Source organism: Cyprinodon variegatus, unplaced genomic scaffold (assembly GCF_000732505.1).
Source record: "Cyprinodon variegatus isolate N-32 unplaced genomic scaffold, C_variegatus-1.0 Scaffold14, whole genome shotgun sequence".
NCBI classification, from domain to species: Eukaryota; Metazoa; Chordata; class Actinopteri; order Cyprinodontiformes; family Cyprinodontidae; genus Cyprinodon; species Cyprinodon variegatus.
The window spans coordinates 616,677-638,798 of record NW_015150467.1 but is presented as its reverse complement, the minus strand read 5'-3'; the positions used below and the strand labels follow the sequence as shown (position 1 = coordinate 638,798).

Sequence of the window (22,122 nt, the reverse complement as noted above, 5' to 3'; positions counted from 1 at the left end):
TATGAGTATTTAAGGGTTATGCAGATCATTATTGAATCTAAAGATTCAATTTTAAAACATCTGAAACAATCAGTTAGAAAGGTGTTGCAAGCAGACACATCCTGCCTGTTAAGGACAACAAATGACTTACTATTGTGAGGCCTTCTCTGTCGCAAAGATGCATTTGCTGCAACACAGAGTCACTCAAGGTGAAACTTAATATTCTATAAGCAAGTCCTCCAAAATTCATTAGAGAACATTAGCAAACAAAAAGAATCATGAAGAACAAGGAAACAAAGCAGACCATCCATCTTTCTGAATCGAAAAGTGTGGCCGAAAATGCAAATTACCAAGACCTAAAAAAAAACAGCTGGGAAACAACAAAGGGCATTGATTTTAGAAACAACCTGGTCCATGGTTACTGGAGAAGCTGCAGAAACCAACAGCTCAGGTGGGAGAATAGGTTGAAAGTAGAGCTATGGGCTCTCCTACCCATAGCAAGTGAGCCCATAGCTCTACTATTCTGGGATCTGCAGAGGGGAAGTTGAAAGAAAGTAAAAGGAAGACCCGATTTTTGTAGTGTGGTACAAGAGACAGAAATCATATGGAAGAGGGTACTCTGGTCAGAGGGAAAAAAAACTGAATGTTCTGCATATGGCAAAATGAAAACCTGACTGAACACACTACAGAGGTGGCTGTATCCCCATGGGATACTGTCTGGTCTCAGCAGGGACAATGAAGCTGGTCAGAGCTCAAGGGAAATGTCTGGGGGAAAAAAAACCCATACGAGTTTGTGTTTGTTAAAAAAGTTCAATGGTTAAAGATTTTTCCTTTGTGTTGTACATTAAGTAAATGCTTTATTTGGTTCCCCAGGTGTTCCAGGATGGAGCAGTGGTCCCTGGCTGGGAGGGGAAGATTGTGGCATGGGTGGAGGAGGACCACGGAGAGAGGAGGTAGAGCTCAGAGCACCAGAGATCGCCACCTCAAACCTCATCATCCCTACCGGATCAGAACTTTTACTAAAAACATCTGTCATGCCATATAAAAAAAATGCTGTTAAACAATAACTGGGACCAAGGGAGAGACCATCGTTCATCCGCAGCAATGTTTTAAAAGTGAATGTTTCATACCCGAAAAAATGTCTCAGCATTTTTTGCTACTATTTTATTTATAGAATTAAATGTTGCTCATCATTTCCTGCTTAAAGAATAACATTCAGCTACAATATCAACGGCCAGTAAAACAGTGATACTTGAAGCTTTTAACTTAAAAAAAAGGGTTTTCATAAAAGTTGTATTGGGTGCAGACCTCAAATTGCAGTGTTTACTGACATTTTACACAAAGTTCCACATTGCCAAAAAGTTTTGGTGTTGTTCTGTTGTTTCAATAAACATAACTTATTGCATGAAATGTATTTTTGACATTTATTCCACCTTTAGTGGTTTCTGAACACTACTGACAGATTGTTATTACTGTCAATAACATTTTTTTAGGGGAAGTTGGTGGAAGGGGGGTTTAGATTGAATGTGTTTCTGAGCACCAGACTACACAGTGGGAAAACTTTACACATTTGTCTAAAGAACACCCTGAAAACAGATCAGTTTACAGGCAGGATGTTTGATTTTTAGTTTGAAGCAGGGCATATGTTCCCACACAGCATGCACTCTTTATTCTGAATGTTTTTTTTTTTTTTAACCACACTCTTTTAAGGTGTTTTTGTTATACGAGTTCACTCCTTGCATGTGTGACGGTGCGAACCCTCTACCTTTTCTCTTAAAATTAATTGGTCACAAAACATCTGCTGTCAGCGTAAGTCTCCTCTTCTTCTTGTAGAAAACGGCGGATGCTGTGTCCTCGTTGACAGTTTTTGGAAACTCCAGGAGCAAATAATAAACATCCTCCACTTGCAGAACAACATCCTCCTGCAAAGCCCAAATATATTCAGGAAGTGGTAAGCCTCAGCGTGAACCAATTATGTATTTCATATGACATCCAGGGATGCAGTGAAGCACAGTGGAATCAAAGCGGTTCATTATAAGTGTTCAGAGGAGTGTGCAACCACTAACCTTGGATATTCTCAGCTGGCACTCTGACATGGAACGAACTTTTGGCAGGTCCACTGTCAGCTTCACGCTGCGAGGAACTCCTGCTGCATCAGTCTTCACCTCGAGCAGATACTCTGGCTCCTGAGGCCCCTGGAAAGTGCTGGAAATGACCTGGATCAAATCGTTCTTTATGTGCTCCACGGGTCTGCAAATAATTTGGACTTTGCTGTCCTCCTCTTGTGCCCCTGATTGTTGAGAGGAGATCCGTTGTAGGAGGGAAGCTGGGGTCTGACCGGCTGTGAATGAGAGAAACTGGTGGGAGGACACAGACAAAACGCCCTCACAGGAAGGGAGCAAAGGCCTTGATAAAGAAGTCTGCAACAGCTTATCAGAACAAGAGGTCTATTTACCTGTTTCCAGTTTGGAGGTTGGAGGCTTCTGAAAGCCGAGTCGACATCGTAAGTCATCCCGGTTACTGTTTGGACTACAGCTGACAATGCTGTACTCTGCAGATAACAACATCCTGTGCTGTTGCTGGGCAAAACTCAGGGCCAGCTTATAGATATCATTAATATCTGCTTTATCGTCCTTCCTCTTCTGTAGCACAGCAGGGTTTAATGCCACATCCAACACAGCATGCCATCCTGCAGGGTTAAGAATCTTTAAGTACCTCGCACTATAAAGCAACACAATGACAGTTGTGCAGCTTACAACCACCTTGGTCTTCTGGCTTGATGGTTTCTAGTTTTCCGCCATATAAGTGTGGAGAACAGCTCAGATTCTGAGGTGCAGGCACTCGTTTCCAGCTGCAAATATTAATATAAAGCCAACCTGGCTTTGGTTCCTGACAAGGACACAGATGTGCTCTGTCATTGTACGACTAGAATATGATACATACAGTGCCAGTAAAAGGTTTATATAGACCTGGCATAAAAACCACATGGTATAAATGTACAGCTAAATATGAATTAAAAAAATAATTACACGAGAAGCATTTCTTTTCTTTGAAAAAAAAAAGTGATACTAAATTAAGATTTTTCTCTCTTCAATTACACATACAGGTTCAAATATATAGCCATCTACCATTTGGACCATGCACACACTTTCTGAAGCCACAAATAATGTACATTTGGTGGGACATGTCAGCAATAGTAGAGCTTGTTTAAACTCCCTAAACATTCACAGAATTGGTCTGACTCATTCTACGTGTTAGCCTAATCTATTCCAGAACCAGTTTTGATGCATTTGGGGTGGTCTGATTACTGTCCTTGAAATGTTTTAAACATCCTTGTTGCTTATTAGAAGGTAAAACAAAGAATTTGGTATTTTTCTTTTCTTAGCAATATTCTCTCAACTTTATGCAAAACGACAGGTACACTTTTCATTACCATGATGCTGTCGCCTCACTGTAGGTGTTGGCTTACGTTGAAAAGACTGATCATTGCCGCTAATTATACTTTTTTTTTATGTAGACTAAATTGTTAATTTGTCTCATTTTGAAAATAAAACCATAAAGTAAATATCCTCCAATTACAATCTAACAATTACGATTTCTAACACTGAGAAGTTTGTGTATACAACATGTTAAGTGCCCATATTTCAAAGAAATGCATGGGAAAATTAATTTAAATATACATGTTTATTGAATTCTGATCTCATTTTTAAAAAAAGTTTTAAAACTGACTGCTAAGCACCGAGTAATAATGACCTGCACCCTTGATGTGCTCATTCCTCTTGAAACAGTGTAGATTGATGCTGAGGTTCTGGTACCTTTCGGCCACCCCTATTAGGCCCCTATTTCTGGCTACACCTCTGAATGGAGTAATTCTGAGGAAGCACATCTGGAAATGTTTGCCCTCCAAAAACTGTTTGCCCACAATTAACTCACCAGTATCTGGGTTCGCACACACGAGTGGAGCTCAGGCGGCGCGTTGAATTCAGCTCCTCTCTTCATCTGCTCCTCTATGAACCTGCTGTATGCTACAGGGTCGTTTTCGGACAGATCGTCCAGCATGGACCAAAACTGGCTGACCTGCTGTAAAACATGCCTTCCGCCGGTGGATGACATCATACCAGCTTTTATCTTAGAAGTTTATTTTCTAATGCTGGGAAACCTGACTGTTTATAAAGTAGTCAGCATGTATCTATACTCTTTTTAACTTTATGTGCACAGCTGCGTTAATGTTGTTAGTTGCCACGGCAACTAGATCAAACTATACCACGGTCGCCCCCTGGCGGTAGGAAGGTGTTATTGCAATAATCACAACAATGCTTTTAAAGCGATTTTATTCACATTGTTACATAAAAAATACATTGTTTATAATCTTTCTCTCATAATGTGTGCATCAGTTAGCTGACATATAAATGAAACATAAAACACAGCTGTAGTATGCAAATATCCTCTTCGTTTTTGCGCGGCTTGCTCTCAGTAATTCTGCAAAGACAAAGAGTGGTTGTTAGCAGTATGTAAACCACAATTATGTTTCATTGTAAATTGAAAAGCATGATAGACTGAAGTCTGTGATGACTGTAATTAGGCATCCATTGTTTGAACCACGGCAATGTTTACAGTAACTCTAATCTTTTTTATTTATTTAACAGTTATACATGTCATAGTATTTTTAGGGGATAGACTGTATTATAAACTCAACATCTCAATAACTCGTACAGCATACTTCTAAAATTATAGAATGTTTATATATTAAGCAAACATGTTTTCACTGTTGTGAGCGTATGTATTCTGCTGGACCCTGCGCAAACATCTCCCTTTAAAAGTCAGTAAGAAGAGTGCACCTGTGTGTAACTTTATCTTTATATAAATATAACCATTCTTTACAGGGTTCAAATGTTTGTAAGATAGCAGTAGTGAGCAAGCAGTATCATAAAGGCCAGGGGTCAGAAATTAATTAATGCAAGGTTGTACAGCATGGTTCAATGATTGATGTCCCAAGGTTTGAAAAAAATAATGGAGTATTCTTTAATATCTCCCTAAAATGGAAACAAAATATCTCAAATGTACACCTACCAAAATATTGGCTTTAACTTAAACTATCTTACTGCACAAGTGATGCATTATTCAGAGAAAGAAGAGGCTTGTGGCGATGATCCATAACTCAGATGGTTAAAGTACAAGTCTTGCACTCCAAAGATATTTTTTTAAATGAAAAGAAGGAAGAAGCAAGTGGATAATAGCAGCAGTAGTTGTAGAAAGCAGACCTGAAGACGTTATATTTTCCTGTTTGTCATAATCTATGGAGACATGGAAGAAGATGGTTTAGCTAGATGAGACTAAGGGTGATATCCTGGGTTACTTATTTGCTGCTCCCAGGAGCAACTAAACACACAATCCCACTGTTAAATACATTGGAAATGGTTTCATAATGAATTGGCAAAAATTTAGCATTTTCAAAGCTGGTAGACACACATTTATGCACAAATGTTTGCAGCCCTACCCGATACAAAGTGTGATTTTATTATCTGTTCTATCAGAGTGGTTGAATGCAAAGGCATGCCATATGTTTCAGGTTTACTTGTAAAATAGCAATAATATCATATTAAAGTCGAGCATAGCTGTAGAAGCATTGAAATCAAGATATACTATATTAATAAACTGACTTTTAAGGGCAGTTGTTTGAAAGTTATTATGTCTAAGTGATCATAAAGGGAGCTGAATACAAATGTTTGTATTTTGGCTTGCTGTATGTTGGGTTTCATTAAATAAATCTCAATGATGCATTATGAAGATGGGAAAATTCCAAAGGGTATGATAACCTCTAAGATTACGTAACTATCCATGTAAACTTGTTAAAAAATGTCCACCTCAGTCATGTCATAGATCCAGTCCAAGAATTCAGCCACTTTAGTGTAAACCCCAGGATAGTTTGGCTCAGCGCAGCCTGTTCCCCAGCTCACCACTCCGGCGAGCCTCCACAGATTTTCATCTGGGCAGACCAGAGGACCCCCACTGTCCCCCTGATGAGGTACACAGAGAAACACTTTACTACAACCATAAATAAATGTGACAACAAGGGGTAAATCTTTAATAGCTTTCTAAAACACTACTTTTCAGTAGATGCATCCAACCTGGCATGCATCCACTTTTCCTTCGGTGTATCCAGCACAGAGCATCCGTGGAGTAATTTCTCCGTTATACATGCAGGAGCTGTTGCATCTCTTTGTGGTTATTATAGGAACTGGGGCTTCTTTCAGGGTGGCAGGTGAGTGAACTGAAAGAGGAAACGTGCATTTAAAGGCTGCCCTGTCAATAAAGGTGTTATGCTCTGTCACTATGTTAAAGCGTGGGTTGTAGGAGTAAAATGTAGGTCAGGTGCGTTGCAACAATTTACCACCATCAGGCTGTGTGTATCCCCATCCGGAAATCCAGCACTGTGTGCCACCTGGGAGATCATAGTCATATGGAGGCAAGCAGATGGGTCTAATTGTATCTAGATTAAAAGATGAAAAAACATTTTACTTCTTAACGACACATGTTGATGTAGTTTTAGAGATTTGTACTCTAATGGCTACACTCATTGACTGATTTACAAAGTCGGAGCATGCAAACGGAAGAATCTTGGAAAAGTGTCACGATCCCAAAAAAAGCAACAAAAAAAAAATAGGAAAAAAACTCCTGACTGTGCTGATTCCAGACAGTCTCATCCTTCTGGACATTATGAGACAGAAATGGATGATACCTGCCTAACTGATCTTACAGCCTACTGAAAATAAGAGCGACTAAAACACAAGTTATTGTCACAAAAAGTACGAAGTTCCCCAAACTACATATGAGTGTGTGTGCATTTGCATATGTCACACACAATACTTGTGAGGTACATATATGTGTTTGTTAAGGTTAATGCAGTCTCTGCCTATACTTCATTTCATGCAAAGAGTTATGGGATCCCTCATACCCCTTTAGCACCAGATAGTGACATTGTGAGATTTTTACGCTAAAGGAACTATTATAGAAAGCACAGTAGTAGCCAGCATACTACTCAGATAGCACTTAGCTTATTTTTTCTTTTCAGCCTTTATCATGATTTAGGTGTAAGATATTTTGAGTGATATTACTTCTTTTACGATTTGATTCCCGAGAAAAAAATCTTTAGTTTAACAGAAATCTGCCAAATTTGTAATTCTTGCAGGAAGCAGAAAGAGTGTCAGGCATCGTGGATGTTGTTGTGGACCTAAATGCAGGGTAGAGGAGGCAGAGATGGTCCTTGCAGTTTTAATGGTGAGTTAGATTTTACAAAAATATAAATCCAGAAATAACAGGCTGGGAACTCAGGAACCAGAAACTAGTGAAGCTCAGAAGAAACAAACATACAAGAAGGAAATTAAGAGAATCCAGCACTAAGGGAATAGCAGAGGTGGTGTATATGTTGGAGACAGAACCAAGAGTGGTGTAATCAGTTAATTGGGAGCAGGTGTGGACAGATGCAGCTAGAAGGGAGATAAGGGGAAAGGAAAGGGTCACTAGGGGGCAACATAGAGTAACAAGGGAAAACAGGGTATAACTGTAACTGGAAAAGAACTTAAATAAGGCTGAAGGGGAATAAAACTAATAACTACAAAATAAGGAAAGATCATGGGAAAACTACAGGATAAGAGAAGTGACTGGATATAACGGCAGCCATGGAAAACATAACCTAAGGATAAGGGAAGTAATGACTAACTAAAATTAGACCAAGGAATAAAAGCAGCAAAAATGCTGAAAAGAGAATAACAACGACAAGTAAAACCAAGAATTCAAATATTGTATAAATCAGTACAGAATAACATAAAATAAAGCATATCTGAGAACCCAAAATGAAACTTACACGGAACCAAAAAGTCCAGAATGACAGATCATGACAAAAAGAAAAGAAATTAAAAGCAATGTAAAGCACAACAGGCAGTAAAGCAGGATTTGAAACAATGAAATAATTTATTTTGTCACCTCTGGATATCAGACAAAAATAGAAAGAATTTAATGAATCATTCTAAAACTAGTTCAACAGATAATGTGGGCCTATATTTTAACAGGAGTGTTCAATTTTGGGATCCACTGTACACTACTAATATAGTGGTATCAATAACTAATTTAACATTTAATTAGTAAAATTAAGAAGGAATTAGGAATTATTAGATACTCCTTTATCTGCTTACTGTGGGTTGTGGCAGGATGAATCCAGCCTTTTAGACTGTGGCTTAAGAGATAGGGTCCTCTGTCACATCCTATCAATGCCCCAAGGGAACAAAAAGTCATGGATTGTTAATTAGAAACTCCTAGAAACTCTAATCAATTTAAAGAATTAGAGTATGAGTAGAGATAATGGTTCAGGACATTTGTTTCAAATATAGGTTGTAAATGTAGCCAAAAAACTGTGCAACAGTTATATATTAGCATGGTATTCACTCCCTAAATGAACCAAGATGTAAGTTTGTATTCTTATAATAGCTATTTTTGTGTGAGATAGTTAAAGAATTAAAGACATTTTTTTTTTCAAAATTGTTACACAGTGGGCTGTAAATGAGTTAGAAAAAGGTACACAGACAACACCTTGAGAGTAGTTTCTGGGTTTTGCTCCACATGTGCTTAAATAAGTTTTTGTATACAAAACTTGCCCACAGACGCACCTGAAAAATTGAGGGGCCGTCGCAGTTTAATCAGCGCTATGTCACTGTCATGGCTCCTGTGGTTGTAGTTCTTGTTGTAGATGATCTTTTCCACCACATAACCCGCATTTTGAGCAATTGTAGCAGAGCTACGAGTTACAATGCCGGCATAGACCACCCAGCTGGACACCTGAGGCAGCCTGTAGCTGACATTTCAAAGGTAAAACAGACAGTGATGAAAGAGATTGTGTCCTGCAGCTGCACAGCTGTTAATTACTGATTGTTGCCCTTCAGAGCAGCTCTGCCCTCTGACCTATAACGCTGTTAAGGTCAGCAGCTTACTTGTGCACACAGTGAGCTGCTGTTACTATCCAATGTCTGGTGATGATTGACCCTCCACAGTTGTGACGGTTGTTGTAGTAGAGGCTGACTTGCCACGGCCACCTGCCCAGCGTGGCCTCAACACCTCCTATTATCCTGGGCAGCTTTGCTCGGGTCCCACACTCTGCACAGAGATTCAAAGTTTGAACTGGTTAATGCAATAATTCTGGCGCAGATGTAGCTATGCTCTGTTAAGTTTGGACATGTTACAAGAATTTTTGTGTTAAAAGGGTTAAAACCAAATTGCTTACCAAAACACTGCAAAGATATAACCTTCCCTGTGCTACAGCTCTCCCTAAATGAAAATAAATTGATAGACTGATTAGGTTTTATCAATATGTTAATAGGTAAAACAGTTAGTGCATCAATCTAAATATAATGTGGTCACATAAATCACAGTACCTGAAGCCCCATATGTTTTCTAAACTAGTCTTTTGCTCCGAGGTAATTTGTATGAATCCTTCAGTGTAATTTGGCCCGATATCCGTTAGCTTTACTTGTTTGTGTTTGGTCAGTCTGGTAAAAAGAAAAAAACACTGAAGTTAGCTGGGGGGAAAATGCTTGCAAATTATTCACACCTCTTAAACATGTTGTGCATTATTTGTGCACCCAAAGTAAGGGTTTAGCCTCATCTTATCAGAATGCCTTCTTCTTCTCTTTCTTCTTAACAGCTTCTGGAAAGATTCTTTGAACAGACAAAGCTTCTTTGACCTTCTTGCATCTAAAGCAGTTTTTGTGACACTCTTCTTCAAAGGCTGCATGAGTAAAGAGCATGAATGATGTTTGTTTCATTGACATATTCTGCCAGCTGAACTGTAAATATCTTTAGCTCCTCTAGAGTTAATACAGTATGGGCCTCTTGACAGCTTTTTTTGTCATATAATTTGGATTGTCATGTCTTCTAAGTTCTTTTTCCCTGACCTGTATGCTGTGCCTTTGTCTTTATTATGCTTTTTGAACAGAACTAAATGTTGCACCCTAAGCTATTTTATTTCAATATATAACATTTTTTTATTGTATTATTGATTTGTTCAATGTGACTGTTATTTTTTCTGGTCAATTTTGTTGTTTAGAACATCGCATCTAGTTGCTATTGTTTAAGCACATCTGATATAGGCACTACGTCAATGTTAGTGGCGGGAGTTGCAGGAAGAAGAAGAAGAAGGCTAGGTGTGATGGTTTTTTCTGTGTGTCAATGCCTGGCTGCTCCAGAGAGAAGCAGCGTGGGGCTAATAAAGTTGACAAAAGCGAAGACGGAGTCCTTTCTGTTTCAGGAGTGCAACACAAACCGGTACATAAACACTAAGAATAAATAACATACAGGTATATGACCTAACCAATGGCATTACTTCTAAAGGGAGTTCATTTAAAAAAAATAAATTTAGAGCTATCTAAAGCCTGAATATTATCATCTTGTAAAACTATATTAAAGATATTTATCCTTTTAAGTTACAAATAGGCTTGTTTAAAATATCAGCATACAAGCTTGGTGCCATAATCTAAAAAATGTGAATGTGTTTTAATATTTGTGTGAGGGAATCTGCTTCATGCTAAGGGATCATAAGGGAATCTATGTTTCGACACATGAGGGCAGATCGTTGAAAAGTAGGTACGGGGGAAAAAAATAAGTGAGTTGGGACCCCAATTCCATCCTAAATTAAAAGGTTAATGTGGTGTTTGTGTTGCCACACCTCAGATAACCAAGCTGCCTGCAGACCAGTGTTCCTAATGATGAGTTCCACCTCTCCGCGCACACCGGCAGCCAGGTGTGCTGTTTTCCAAGCTGGATTTCTAGGAGGGAGTTCTCTGGGCTGATTCTGTAAAACACTGAACCTGATTGATTCAAAATCCCTCCAGAGACAAACTCTCAATCAGCAGTAATGAATGAGCGAGTAGAGCGATGATTGAGAAAAGACCAGCTATGGTCTGTATGTACAAGGAGGTCACTATGTTTTTACATCAGCCAACAAGATTCTTCCACAGGTGAGGCACAGGACAAGATGACTCAATTGAGTACAAATCTAGCTTCTGTTGATGTAGAAATAATGTCAGAGGTGACGCTAAGTTGTATAATGAATCAAATGACGGTAAGCGTCATAGCAACAGAATCCCCCTCTGACTGTTAATCCATCAAGCAGATAAACACATGAGAGGAAAACAAACCTTTCCGTGGGTCAGAGATGGAGACATCATCCGTCATGTTGCAGAAAGACGTCTCCTTTGTATCTCCAAGCCCTTCTGTTGTTTGGGAAGAGGGTGGCCTCAGCAGAAGTTTGACTGAATGCAGAAAAAAAAAGTTAAATGAGTCTTAATGCTATTCTGGAAGATCAATAATGATTCTGAATTAGTACTCAGAGCAAAGCAACTTCTTCAGTGATCATCTTGTACTATTAGAAGTGATATGGTGTATCTGGAAAGACTAACAAGAATCTGATTTAAAAAAGGATATTAACCTAAATGTATGACTTGCACTATGAAAAAACAATAATATAGTTCTGTCTGTAAGATAAATTAAAAAGGTTTAAAAAGGCAGTATATTAAGGTCAGTATAAAGTATATTTTAAATGTACACCCTTATTTCTTTGGACCTGGTACCTATAAATAAAACCTAATTTTAGACTGATAAGTTACAATATTTTTGCTGCTTTAATATGTGGCCATGTTTATTTTCTACATCACATCAAAGTTTGTTTTTTCAAATGCAATTTGAATTATTTGAAGATTTGTTATTAATTAGGTTTTTTATACTGGTGCCAGATTAATAAATAGAATACGCAGCAGTGACAGCTCTCATAAGGTTCTTGCTGTTGTAACTTGATAAAGATGTCTGCAAATAAGAAAAAACACAGTGCAGCACCCAGGAGGGGTCATGAATAATACATTTCAGTTTACTATCCAAAAATATGTATCTAACAGGGTCATAAACCTTTTTTTATGAATTAGCATTAACATTAGTGAAGGAATGGGTAAGCAGTGCATTGCAGAAGTTTTCATGCACCTGTAACTTCTGTAATTCGGTAGATCAAGCATAACTTAATAGCAAGAGAAAAGTATACATTGTTTTTGGTAATTTTAACCAACAAAAACATTAAAAGATATAATATGTTTTTGTGGCTCTCTGTCTTATAATGAGAATAAGAACTACTAGGAGGTAAAACAAAGTTGGAGAAGAAATTGTTTTATTATTACATTTGTATGTTATGCATTTGTATGTTTGTGATTCAAAATTGGACTCAAGTACCAGTTCAATAAGCTTAACATTTGGTATATTTAGAAATAAAAGAAAGAGATATGAGGCTGAAATAAGTGTAGTTTGGGTTTAGCAGTCTAACAGCTGCAAGGTAGAAACTATTTCTAAGCCTGGTGTTCCTGCTCTGGATGCTCCTCAGCTTCCTGCCTTAGGGGAGAAGTTGGAATGGTGTATGCAGGATGGGAGGGGTCCTACATGAATTGGAGCAATCTCCTCATGCATCCTGATGTGTAGAGATCTAAGGTGGAAGAAAGGATGCTCCTCACAGTCCTCTATGCAGCCATCATGTCTGCAGCAGTGCAGCTGCTGTGCCACATGGAGGTGCAAAGAATGCTCTTCACCTCACAGTGACTGAGCTCCCACTGAGCTCCCAAGTGATTAGGGGCTCTCCTGACCCGACAAGAAGGGTTGGCACACCAGGTTTGGTCACTGGATAAACACACACCCAGGTAACTGTATTTGGAGAGCACGTCCATAGCTACTTCTCCGAGGACGAGGGGATGAAAAGGGTGCTTGTCCTTTCTAAAATTCCCCACCATCTTAGTCTTCTTCACATTGATAGACAGGTCATTGTCTCTGAACCACTGACCTATTGGTTCTACCTTATCTCTGTATTTGGACTCATCATTGTTTGTGATGCATGCTGCAAACTTCACTACAAGACAGTTGCTGGGTCTTGCCAGGGCAATTGTATGTCAGCAGACTAAAGAGGATGGAGCTCAGTATGCAGCCCTGTGGGAAGCCAGTGCTGAAGGTAATGGAGGGCGAGTCGGTGTTGTGGATCCTGTGATTGTTAGGTCTGTTGGTCAGGAAGTCAGTGACCCAGCTTCTCAGTGTGGGACTCATTCCTAGATTGGAGAGCTTCTGCACTGAGGTCTGTGGGATGATGGTGCTGAAGAGCTGACATATGTAGAAATATCTGCTCTCCAAGTGGTTGAGGACTGAGTGGGCCATTGATGAGATCCACAGTTACATTCATAGAGTTCTTGATGTGGGTCAGGACTAACCTCTCAAAACGCTTCATGATTACAGTATAGATGTGAAGGCTACAGTTCGGTACTCATTTAGGCCTGTGAGTGTGGAGCACTTGGGGACAGAAAGTCAGTGACAGTGACGCATTACAGATGTCCACCAACACCTCAGAGAGCCCTGGGTTGTTGTTGGGGCCTACAGCCTCGTGGATCATGATTCGGAAAGGTAAAATTACTTCTTTTTTTTTTCACATTTACCTGATGAATTGCGTCCTTTTAAATTGCAGCAGATAGAGGTAAGTAAAACCGATACAGAGATTTTAAATGCAATCAAAACGGTGAAGTTTTATTTGGTTTTACAGTGAAAAATGAACAACGACCCAGGAATGCATTAAAATATAGTTACCTGGAACAAAATAGGTTAGCCCAGATTATAGCACCAATGAGGCGGGGCTCAGCTAGAAGAAAAAGTGATAAAACTTTGAACTACAATGGCCTCTATCATGTATATGGATGGCCAAAAATGAGGTACCTTGACGCTTGAAATGTTAGCCAGTCCAACCGTAGAACCGCTTTGTACAAAAGGAAAAAAAAACAGACAGGCTCAGTGAGCATTAGCATTCAGTTCAGAACTCTCAGCAGTTGAATTAGAAATCTTCTTTCAGATAAAACAAACACAACACATAATAATATCCACTCTGCCTATTTCTCACTCAAACAGAGTACTTATTAAGCATCAGATGAAAAGAGGGGGAAAATGGGTTTAATGTCTTGGCTCAGTGGAATGGATGGGGACCTGGCCAGCTCGGCTCGCTTTGGTTCAGTTCAGTCTGACTCGTCAACCCAATCCTCAATCAAACAGGCAGCGCTTGGAGAGATTTAAATTAATCCGATGCAATGACAATAGAGGCAGATCTGCAGGACTTAATTTGATCACTTACAGGAGCTTGAAAAGGACATCTCTTTAAAGAGGCTAAGAAGGCAAAGAGGCCTGACCAGGGGATCACGGTTTGGAGGCTTGGGGCCCAGGCTGTTCCATTGGGGCAAACGTGGGATGAGCAGATGAAGATGATGTCTGTAAGGTTTTCTATCTCTGAAGCCAGTGCTCTCTCGTCACTATCGGACTGTTCTCGAAAGCTCAGCATTTCTTGGAGGTTTACATGGCAATCTCTTGTTTTTGTGTCCATTTGGCCCTATTTTATCATGTTACTGCATTTTTGCTATTATATTTATTTAGAAATACATGCAAAATCGTTCATGAGGGGGTCCCCTAACTGCCCTAAGCTACCCTAAGCCTAACCCTCATGCCTTAGTCCGGCACAGAATGAACGCAATTTAGTTTCAAACATCTGGGTGGTATGTTTAAAATATATAAGCTATCATGTAGTTGTCCAAACAGAATCACGAAATAAAAAATAAAAAAAACTTGCAGTACCAATTAAGGTTTTTTTTTTTTTTTTCAAAAGCCATATGACTGTCTTAACAAGCCTGTCATCACACTGCTCCTTGGAAAACCTGGTGTACGTAGTCTGAGGTGGTAATTGTCTAAAGAAAATGACTTTCTTTTGTTAGAAAGGCCCAGTCAAAGCCTAGACCTAAATCCAATTAGGAATATTTTGCAAGAGTTGGAAATTGACGTCAAAAGTAACCTTTGTCCTTTCTGACTCAATTTGACATGCAACAGTCTTATAGAAGTAACTCCAACATTTGCAGCTGTACAGGTTTATCCGCAAAGTATTGATTTCACAAGATTGAATAGTTTCATGTTGCAGTCGTTATGCTTCCGAATTGTGACAATGTTAAAAACAACAAATCCTTTTGTGCAAAATTATGCAAAGATTTTGTGTTGGTCTGCCTAATAATATTCCAATTACTATCCTTAAAGCTGTAGCTTTAATTTGACAACATGTCAAACATTTCAAGGGGACTTATTTTAGATTCTTTTGCAAGGCACTAAATCCCCATGGTAATTCTAATGAGACCTTTAGCCCATTTATTTTTACTTCCTAGCTCCTGCTAAGCTCATTTAGTCATTATTTCTCAGACACATTGACTCACCTAGAAACCAGACACCTACAAGTAAGCCTCCCAGGAGTCCAACTGCACACACTGCTGCCAGCAACCTCACCAGTCTGTGAGCTAAAGTAACAGTTAATAATAGTGTTAATGCCTTCTTAACCATGATGTGAGCTGAAAGGAATGATCAAATGTCAGCTGGTAAATATATTAGCTAGTGAACACATAGCACCAACACAAGAGGAAATAAAGATTTCTAGAATGCATATTTGTCAGAAATGAGCAAAAAATACTAATCCAAGTAATGTTTTTTTTTTTGATGAAGTGCCTCTTTATTTTTGGTATCTACTAGTCTACAGACTGTAAAGAAAATACTTGTTGATGCTTACTGTGAGTTGTAGAATGGGTTCCTTTTAACCAACCCTGGACCCCTTTACTCGCCTGAACTCCAGCTGTTGTCTCTGATTGAAAGGGATGACTGACGGCCACTGGGGTTTCAATTACTGACAATGCATCTCCATCAACACTCTGTAAGAATTAAAGTGGGCACATCAAGTCTCATTTAGAGCTCTTTTCTGTTTGAAAAAAAATTGGCAACAGTGCTGACCATCTGCTCCTGAGCAACATTCAACCTGTCGGGTTCTGTCGAATTTAATTAGGAGATCTGTATTGCGGAATATTATCCACCATTAACCAGTCCAGATGCATGCATCCAGGTAAGTAAACATCGATGTGTGTGTCGTTTTTCCCCTTCCTGATTGCAGAATAATGAGCTAGCAGAGACGTTGGGTTGTCTTTTCTTTTTGTTTCTTAGCTGCACATTATGTTCTATGCTGCATTCCTTTTTCATTTCATCAGACAGATTATATTTCTCCTGGGTGTCTGTTTACTGAGCAATCCCACCTAGAAGCAGCTGTTTCTATAAGCAATTTATTGTAGTAATTATAACCCATCTCTCAATATATGGGACATGCATAGTCAATATCCTACAATTACTTTGCAAACTTCATCTACATGCATACAACAACAGCTGCTCATGTACAGTGCTGGTTAGACATTTGCAAACACAGAATGTCTTTTGGGGGATTTTAAGATTAAAATAATTCATGCCTTTTTTCTGGGTGAACTGATGATACACCATTAAAAAAACTATGAAACCTAGATGCAGCAGTTAGAACTTTGGAAGTTGCAGCAGTTAGAAGGCTTTGGAATAAATTTGCAGCATCATGGTGCTGGGATTTCTTGTTGTGTATTGTACTGTATGTTAAAAACAAGGAAATGCAATATCAAATTCTTCAGCTTTATCTCGAATCAATTGTTCCAAACTGGATGTAATTAACTGTTCCAGCAACACAATGATCACACACAAGACTAAACATGGTTGTGGACTAGAACAAGGAGGATTTTTATGTTTAGAAAGCCTTGACCTATACTACTCCAAAACATTTTAAACAACGCCTAAAAGCTAGGAAACAAAACATTTAAAATTTAACGAGAATACAAAATATTCAGTCAGAATTTGATTAACAGCTTCCTGATGGCCACTAAGTCTCTAGATTAGGCGGGACTTGCTAAGAAAACTTTCATTAAATGTTACATGTGTAAATATAATCCTTTTCGTATTCTTTTTAACCACGGAACAGATTTAGGATGTGGTCATCCTACACTGTACTCTTTAAAAAGGGTTCACATAAATCATTAAAAACCCACATAGCTTTATGCCCATGGTGAGCATACATGCATTTTTCATTGATGCAATCTTTGTATAACTTTAGACGTAGACGTTAAGTATTCTCCAAAACAATAGGAAGTTACATTCCCTTGAGGAAAATTGCACATTGAAGTGAAAGGCAAAAAAATAAAATAAAATCAGTCATTAATAAAAGATGCATTTAAAGAAAACCTAAACCAAGAGCAAAACAAAAGTTATCAGAAAAGTGACCATCTTAGGACTACATCAAACAGATGAAACACTAGTTCTAGTTTTCATTGTCTCCTACCATGTTTTTCCTTGTTTACGGTCCTGATGAAAAAGCTGCAGCGTCGTTCTTGCTCATCTGTAAGCCTGCTGTGGTGTAGGGATGGACGTCCGTCCCTGTTGATTTGCCATTTAACAGAATGCAACTCTGGATTTTCCCGTCACAAAGAGACAATGAGGTCAGCAGCGTTGAGGAGAATGAGGCTGTTGTTTGACAGTTGGGTCATGGGGCCAGTAGAAGCAAGTGAAACCTTTTTTTTTTTTTAAGGTAGGTGAGGGAGAGGATCTCTAAAGATACTCCTGAATTTGTTATTGGTAGGATTCCTAGTGGTTGCCGGGTAACTCTTTTTACCTGAGCCAAAAGATAGTCTATTCTCACCTGAGACGCGTTATTACCTGACAATTTCTGGGTTCTGTGAAAAGGTCATTATTGCAAATTGTTGAAAAGTCTCATATCATGTCAAACCCCATCATTTGAAACCCAAAGCTATCGTCTCTCAGCACTCATTGGTAAAATTAAGTCCACTGACAGATGCCCTCTCTTTTAAATGGTTCCTTGTTACTAGAGTTGTTTTTTCTCCCAATTTAGAGGCATGCTCTTTGTCTTAATTAGTTTAGAAAATGTAGTTACAAAGATCCATTAGGTTGAAGAGAAGAAGGAAAATAATTATCATGTTGAAAAAGGGAGATGAGTGCTTTTGAATACAGCCAGAACAAAATAGTTTAGCTTCATCAGATAGAAGATCAAAGCCTGTCATTACCTAATTTCCTTGGAAACGAACTGAATTTCTTCTCATTAGACAACTGATTATAATTAGATCCATTCAGCGAAGAGAACATTTGATTAAAAATAAATGTGTATTTATATCTTTTATGAAGTAGGATTAGTTTCCAGGTGAAGGGATAAACTGCAAGGACGAAAATTCCTTCCCATCCAGTTGTCAACGCGGACTGAAAGAGAAAACCCAGCTCTGTTTGGCTCATCTCACAGGTGTAACATTAAAGACTTAAAAGTCAAACACAGAGTTGTAAGACATGTGGCAAAATTCACACTGCATTTCATGAAGATACTGTTTTTAAAAAGTGGATTACAATATAAATCTCGTGTTGGATTGTTCTGGAAAATCAGTCAGTAGAAGGACATCTAAGCTGTAATCTGGCAATTTTTAAAACCATTTAATGTCTCTTTGACTAACTTTTTATTTAACATGCAAAGCCAATAGGAATTTATTCTGCTGCATTTATTGAATTCATTTTTGTTTCTCTTTGCATTTATATGGGTCTTAAGAAATTTGTTGAACAAAAATATATTTTACACATTTTATTTTCCTTCTTCTGACACATTTTAAAGTCCTTCAAATGGAAGGGAAATAGCTGTAAAAATAGCCTGAAACCAGTGTTTCATATTATTATCTGATAGCACCAAAACTAAAATGTAAAATCATGTTAAAAATAGATTTAATGATCAGAAAATCTATTTAAACCTTTGTTTAATTAAGAGATAAAAGAATAATGTTTTAGGTTTGAAAATGAGTCCATCACCAGTTACAGTATAGAGGCTTATTACATCTTTAGGCAATTAAAATCAAATCACTAATGTGATGGAATGTAAAATCAACAGCACATTGCAAACAAATAATGTCCCCACAAGCTCATCCAAGAGGAGCGAATCATGCATAGTCAATAACTCAATGTAATTAGCTGGGATTCATTAGATTAAAAATAATAATAATTAGCCAATCCGTCTGTAAGATTTGATTGGATTTTCTCTGTTAAGGGTCTTTAGATGACATGTTTTGTGAATTGGTGCTATATAAATTAACTGAATTTAATTAAATTGAATAACTATCACACCAGCATAATGTCTGTCATCACTGGAAAAGTATATGAATGATGAGGCTTGGTTGTAAAACAGGGCTAGTGGTCATAATCTCTCATAATAACTGTTAGGAAGTCTTCTTTATAGTGTATGGATCCTAACTTTATTATGTAGGCCTAATTTAAAACATTAAGGGGATTATAAATTTAAGTCATGATGTCTGTGATTAAATTTTGTGATGGCAACAATGTGACACACATCTATAATAGAAAATATTATAAAACAAGAAGAGCTTCTACTTGTGATTTTCTAAATGTTTTTTTTATGCTTCTTTTAACATCAAGTGCTATTGGGACTAAGTTCTGCTATCCTAACAATGCTGATTAATTATATATATATTTTTTAAACATCCAAGGTATAAAACATGACCCTGTTTGCCACAAACGCTTAAAAGACTGAAATCCCATTTTAAATAACAATACTAAACTTTTTTCTTCTGAACCTTTGACTTGCAGCAGTTGGTCCGTTCGGTACCATAAAGGTTTAGTGTTGTGAAATTGGGAAGTGATGTAACAGAGTGGAAAGCAAACCCTTGATATCTGTTTCTCTTTTTTGATGTTTTCACTTTTTTTCATTTCAGTATAATTTCGTTATTTATTTATTTGTTTTCAATCTTTGGTGTCTGTTTTCAAAGGCATTATATTTTGATACAATCATAGCTCCCTTGTTATTAGTAGTTCCCAACAGTTTTGTAGAGTATTTGATAAAATGCTGAAATTGTGCTTGTTGAGACATCAGCTAATATTCCTAATTTCATCAAAATCTAAAATATGCCTTAAATGCAGAACAATAGCAGTAATCCAAATTTGTGTATATCAGTCTAAAGCTCCTTTGTGAAGATGCTGGCAAATGGCCAGTTTGGATCCTTATCTATCAGTCTTTTTCTCTGAGGGGGTTGTTCTCCTAGCTCACATTTAATCAGTTCTGCTTTTATCTCTGTCATCAGCATGTCTGCTTCTGTAAATGTCCAACCTCAAGCATTAAATGCTTTCTCTATTTCCTGCCAGAAAACCCATCACTAGGTTAAAACTGAGCTGAAAAGAGGATGTTTAGTCCTTATGCGTTTTTGAGCATTTGATTCTGAACAGCTTATATGCTATAATGCATTAAAAATTGAATCACTCATTTTAAGACTTCAATGTTTTTTTTGTGTTTTTGCCTTTGAGATGCCTGAACACTGTTGAGACTGATGTTAATGGTCAGAAAGAGAGTAGAGGAAATGGAAAGTAAGACAATGGCAGTGAAATACACAGAACAAGGGGTGTTTATTCCTACATATAAATAGATACTGACAAAGTAACCTAACTCATTCCACATTAAAATTTTAATATAACCAAAACTTTTTTCAAAGTATCATATACATATAAACCAATCACATTCTTTATCTTTTTTTTTTTTTCAGACAGGGTGAGTAATTCTGAAAAGAACAAATCATCCAACAAATTCCACATTTTCCTCTTATATAGGAGTTTCTCAGTTTTGGACATCAACAGGATCATGACCTTTAATGTTTAAAATGTTACTTTCAGAAGCAGCTATTTATAATAATATAAAAATGAACTGTTAGTAACTCAGTTACAGCACAATTAGAGTAACTAGTTGCTAGTCAATGTAACAATGTAGTTAGTTTTAATGATCTTCAATGTCAAATAATGTATATCTTTTCTTTTTGGACTTTAAATACAAGTGGAGTTTAAAATATAAAATATACGTTTTTGCTCTTAATTGATGATTTCCATAATTCAGTAATAGGACTACATGCAGTATCTTAAAACATTATTTATTGCCATTAGGTTTTATTTGTGGGCAGAGTGAGATGCAAAATAATAATGTAGATTAGATTCGTTTTTTTGTTTGTAAAGTAAATCAGATGTAGAGCTTTATATTTCTGTACACTGGTGGCATCTAACTTGTTATAAAATGTATATGAACCTAATGGTTTTCAAGTAGTTTGAATAATTATAATAATTTGCAATGTAATTAAAAAGAGGTTTCATTTCTGTTCTAGAAAACATTTGTGTAAAAAAAAAAAAAAAATCATTCAAATAAATTCAGTATACAGTAGCCAGGTGTCAGTCAGTGTTGGGATGATATGACGAGCTGCTTTACATTAGGAATGCTCCTACCTGACGTATGAAGTCTTTGTTTTTGCAAATAATGAGAAAATAGTTAGCCTTTAAACTTCAGAGAATGCCTTTCCTTAGAAAAATGCTGTTATTGATTTGGATGGCTCTGCGCCATTGTCTCTCCTCTGTGTTTAACTGATGTGAAACACCTGCCCAGATTGCAGCTCGTCAGCCACAGGGGAGAAATGTACTCATTACATCAGCTCAAATAGTCAAAGGAGAAGAATGTGCCAATGGAAGAAAAAGGTGCATGGGATATATAAAATATATACAGAGTGTCCACATATGACAGGTTTTGTTTTTCAGCAGAATCATTACACCATAACACATGGTGTTTACATGGGTATTCATATGGATGGATATTTATATGCATATATATATAGTTATCGCAGTGGGTGTAAATGTAGAGAAACAGATTATTGCAGAGGGTATCAAATAGTAATTTCACATCACATTTTGCAAGACCCATTCTGGGTCTTTGAGCAAGGGTCTTGCTCAAAGACCCATTCTGGGTCTTTGAGCAAGACCCTTGCTCTCCGGGCGCCCCACAATGGCAGCCCACTGCTCCCCAAGGGGATTGGTTAAATGCAGAGGTAAATTTCGACAATGTGAGAAATTTCAATTATTAATATATCAATTATGATCATACATTGCACAAGTTATTGTCATTGTATTGTTGCACTGTAGAGTCTAGTAGCAGCAGAGATGAATGACCTGTGGTAGCGCTCTTTTTTACAAACAGGGTGTAAAAGTCTTTCATTAAAGGAGCTGCTCAGCTTCTCTACAGTCTGGTGCAGGGGGTGAGAGGTGTTGTCCATGATGGATGTGAGCTTTGACAGCATCCTCCTCTCAGCTACTTCCTCCACTGAGCCCAGAGCGCAGCCTAGGACAGAAGTGACC

The 22,122-nt window shown here is 37.8% G+C and overlaps 3 protein-coding genes across 3 annotated transcripts in view; 1 reads left to right on the top strand and 2 right to left on the bottom strand.

Moving 5' to 3' along the window:
* Positions 1-1,032, top strand: part of LOC107090002 (dixin-A-like) — a 19,231-nt gene extending 18,199 nt beyond the window's left edge. The window contains exons 15-16 of the mRNA XM_015383120.1: positions 669-723; positions 853-1,032. Coding sequence (XP_015238606.1) covers positions 669-723; positions 853-936 — 139 coding nt within the window. The 3' untranslated portion in view covers positions 937-1,032. The remainder of the gene's footprint in view (positions 1-668; positions 724-852) is intronic.
* A 369-nt stretch (positions 1,033-1,401) lies between these two features.
* On the bottom strand, positions 1,402-4,454 carry pih1d2 (PIH1 domain containing 2). The gene is made up of 5 exons (XM_015383439.1): positions 3,913-4,454; positions 2,742-2,868; positions 2,435-2,668; positions 2,046-2,320; positions 1,402-1,901 (listed from the first exon to the last, which is right to left on the bottom strand). Exons 1-5 carry the CDS (start codon positions 4,093-4,095, stop codon positions 1,767-1,769), a joined length of 954 nt encoding a protein of 317 aa, XP_015238925.1. The 5' UTR covers positions 4,096-4,454; the 3' UTR covers positions 1,402-1,766.
* Positions 4,455-4,488: 34 nt separating this feature from the next.
* tmprss5 (transmembrane protease, serine 5) lies at positions 4,489-17,377 on the bottom strand. Its single transcript, XM_015383451.1, has 12 exons — positions 17,240-17,377; positions 15,629-15,767; positions 15,282-15,362; positions 11,166-11,279; positions 10,694-10,829; positions 9,405-9,518; positions 9,254-9,297; positions 8,964-9,126; positions 8,643-8,827; positions 6,371-6,469; positions 6,108-6,250; positions 4,489-5,996 (listed from the first exon to the last, which is right to left on the bottom strand). The coding sequence occupies exons 1-12, from the start codon at positions 17,240-17,242 to the stop codon at positions 5,829-5,831; spliced, it is 1,389 nt and encodes a 462-aa protein (XP_015238937.1). The 5' UTR covers positions 17,243-17,377; the 3' UTR covers positions 4,489-5,828.
* Positions 17,378-22,122: the final 4,745 nt, after the last annotated feature.

Bases quoted from the DNA above. Each gene is read 5' to 3' on its own strand.
- tmprss5 (XM_015383451.1), bottom strand. The intron at 9,298-9,404 runs GTACTGTGATTT...ATTTTCATTTAG, and splicing joins GAAAACATATGGGGCTTCAG to GGAGAGCTGTAGCACAGGGA. The intron at 5,997-6,107 runs GTTGGATGCATC...GTACCTCATCAG, and splicing joins GAAAAGTGGATGCATGCCAG to GGGGACAGTGGGGGTCCTCT.
- pih1d2 (XM_015383439.1), bottom strand. From the start codon at position 4,095: ATGATGTCATCCACCGGCGGAAGGCATGTTTTACAGCAGGTCAGCCAG. The intron at 2,869-3,912 runs GTGAGTTAATTG...TGTCCTTGTCAG, and splicing joins GTGTGCGAACCCAGATACTG to GAACCAAAGCCAGGTTGGCT. The intron at 2,321-2,434 runs GTAAATAGACCT...TCTCATTCACAG, and splicing joins AACCTCCAAACTGGAAACAG to CCGGTCAGACCCCAGCTTCC.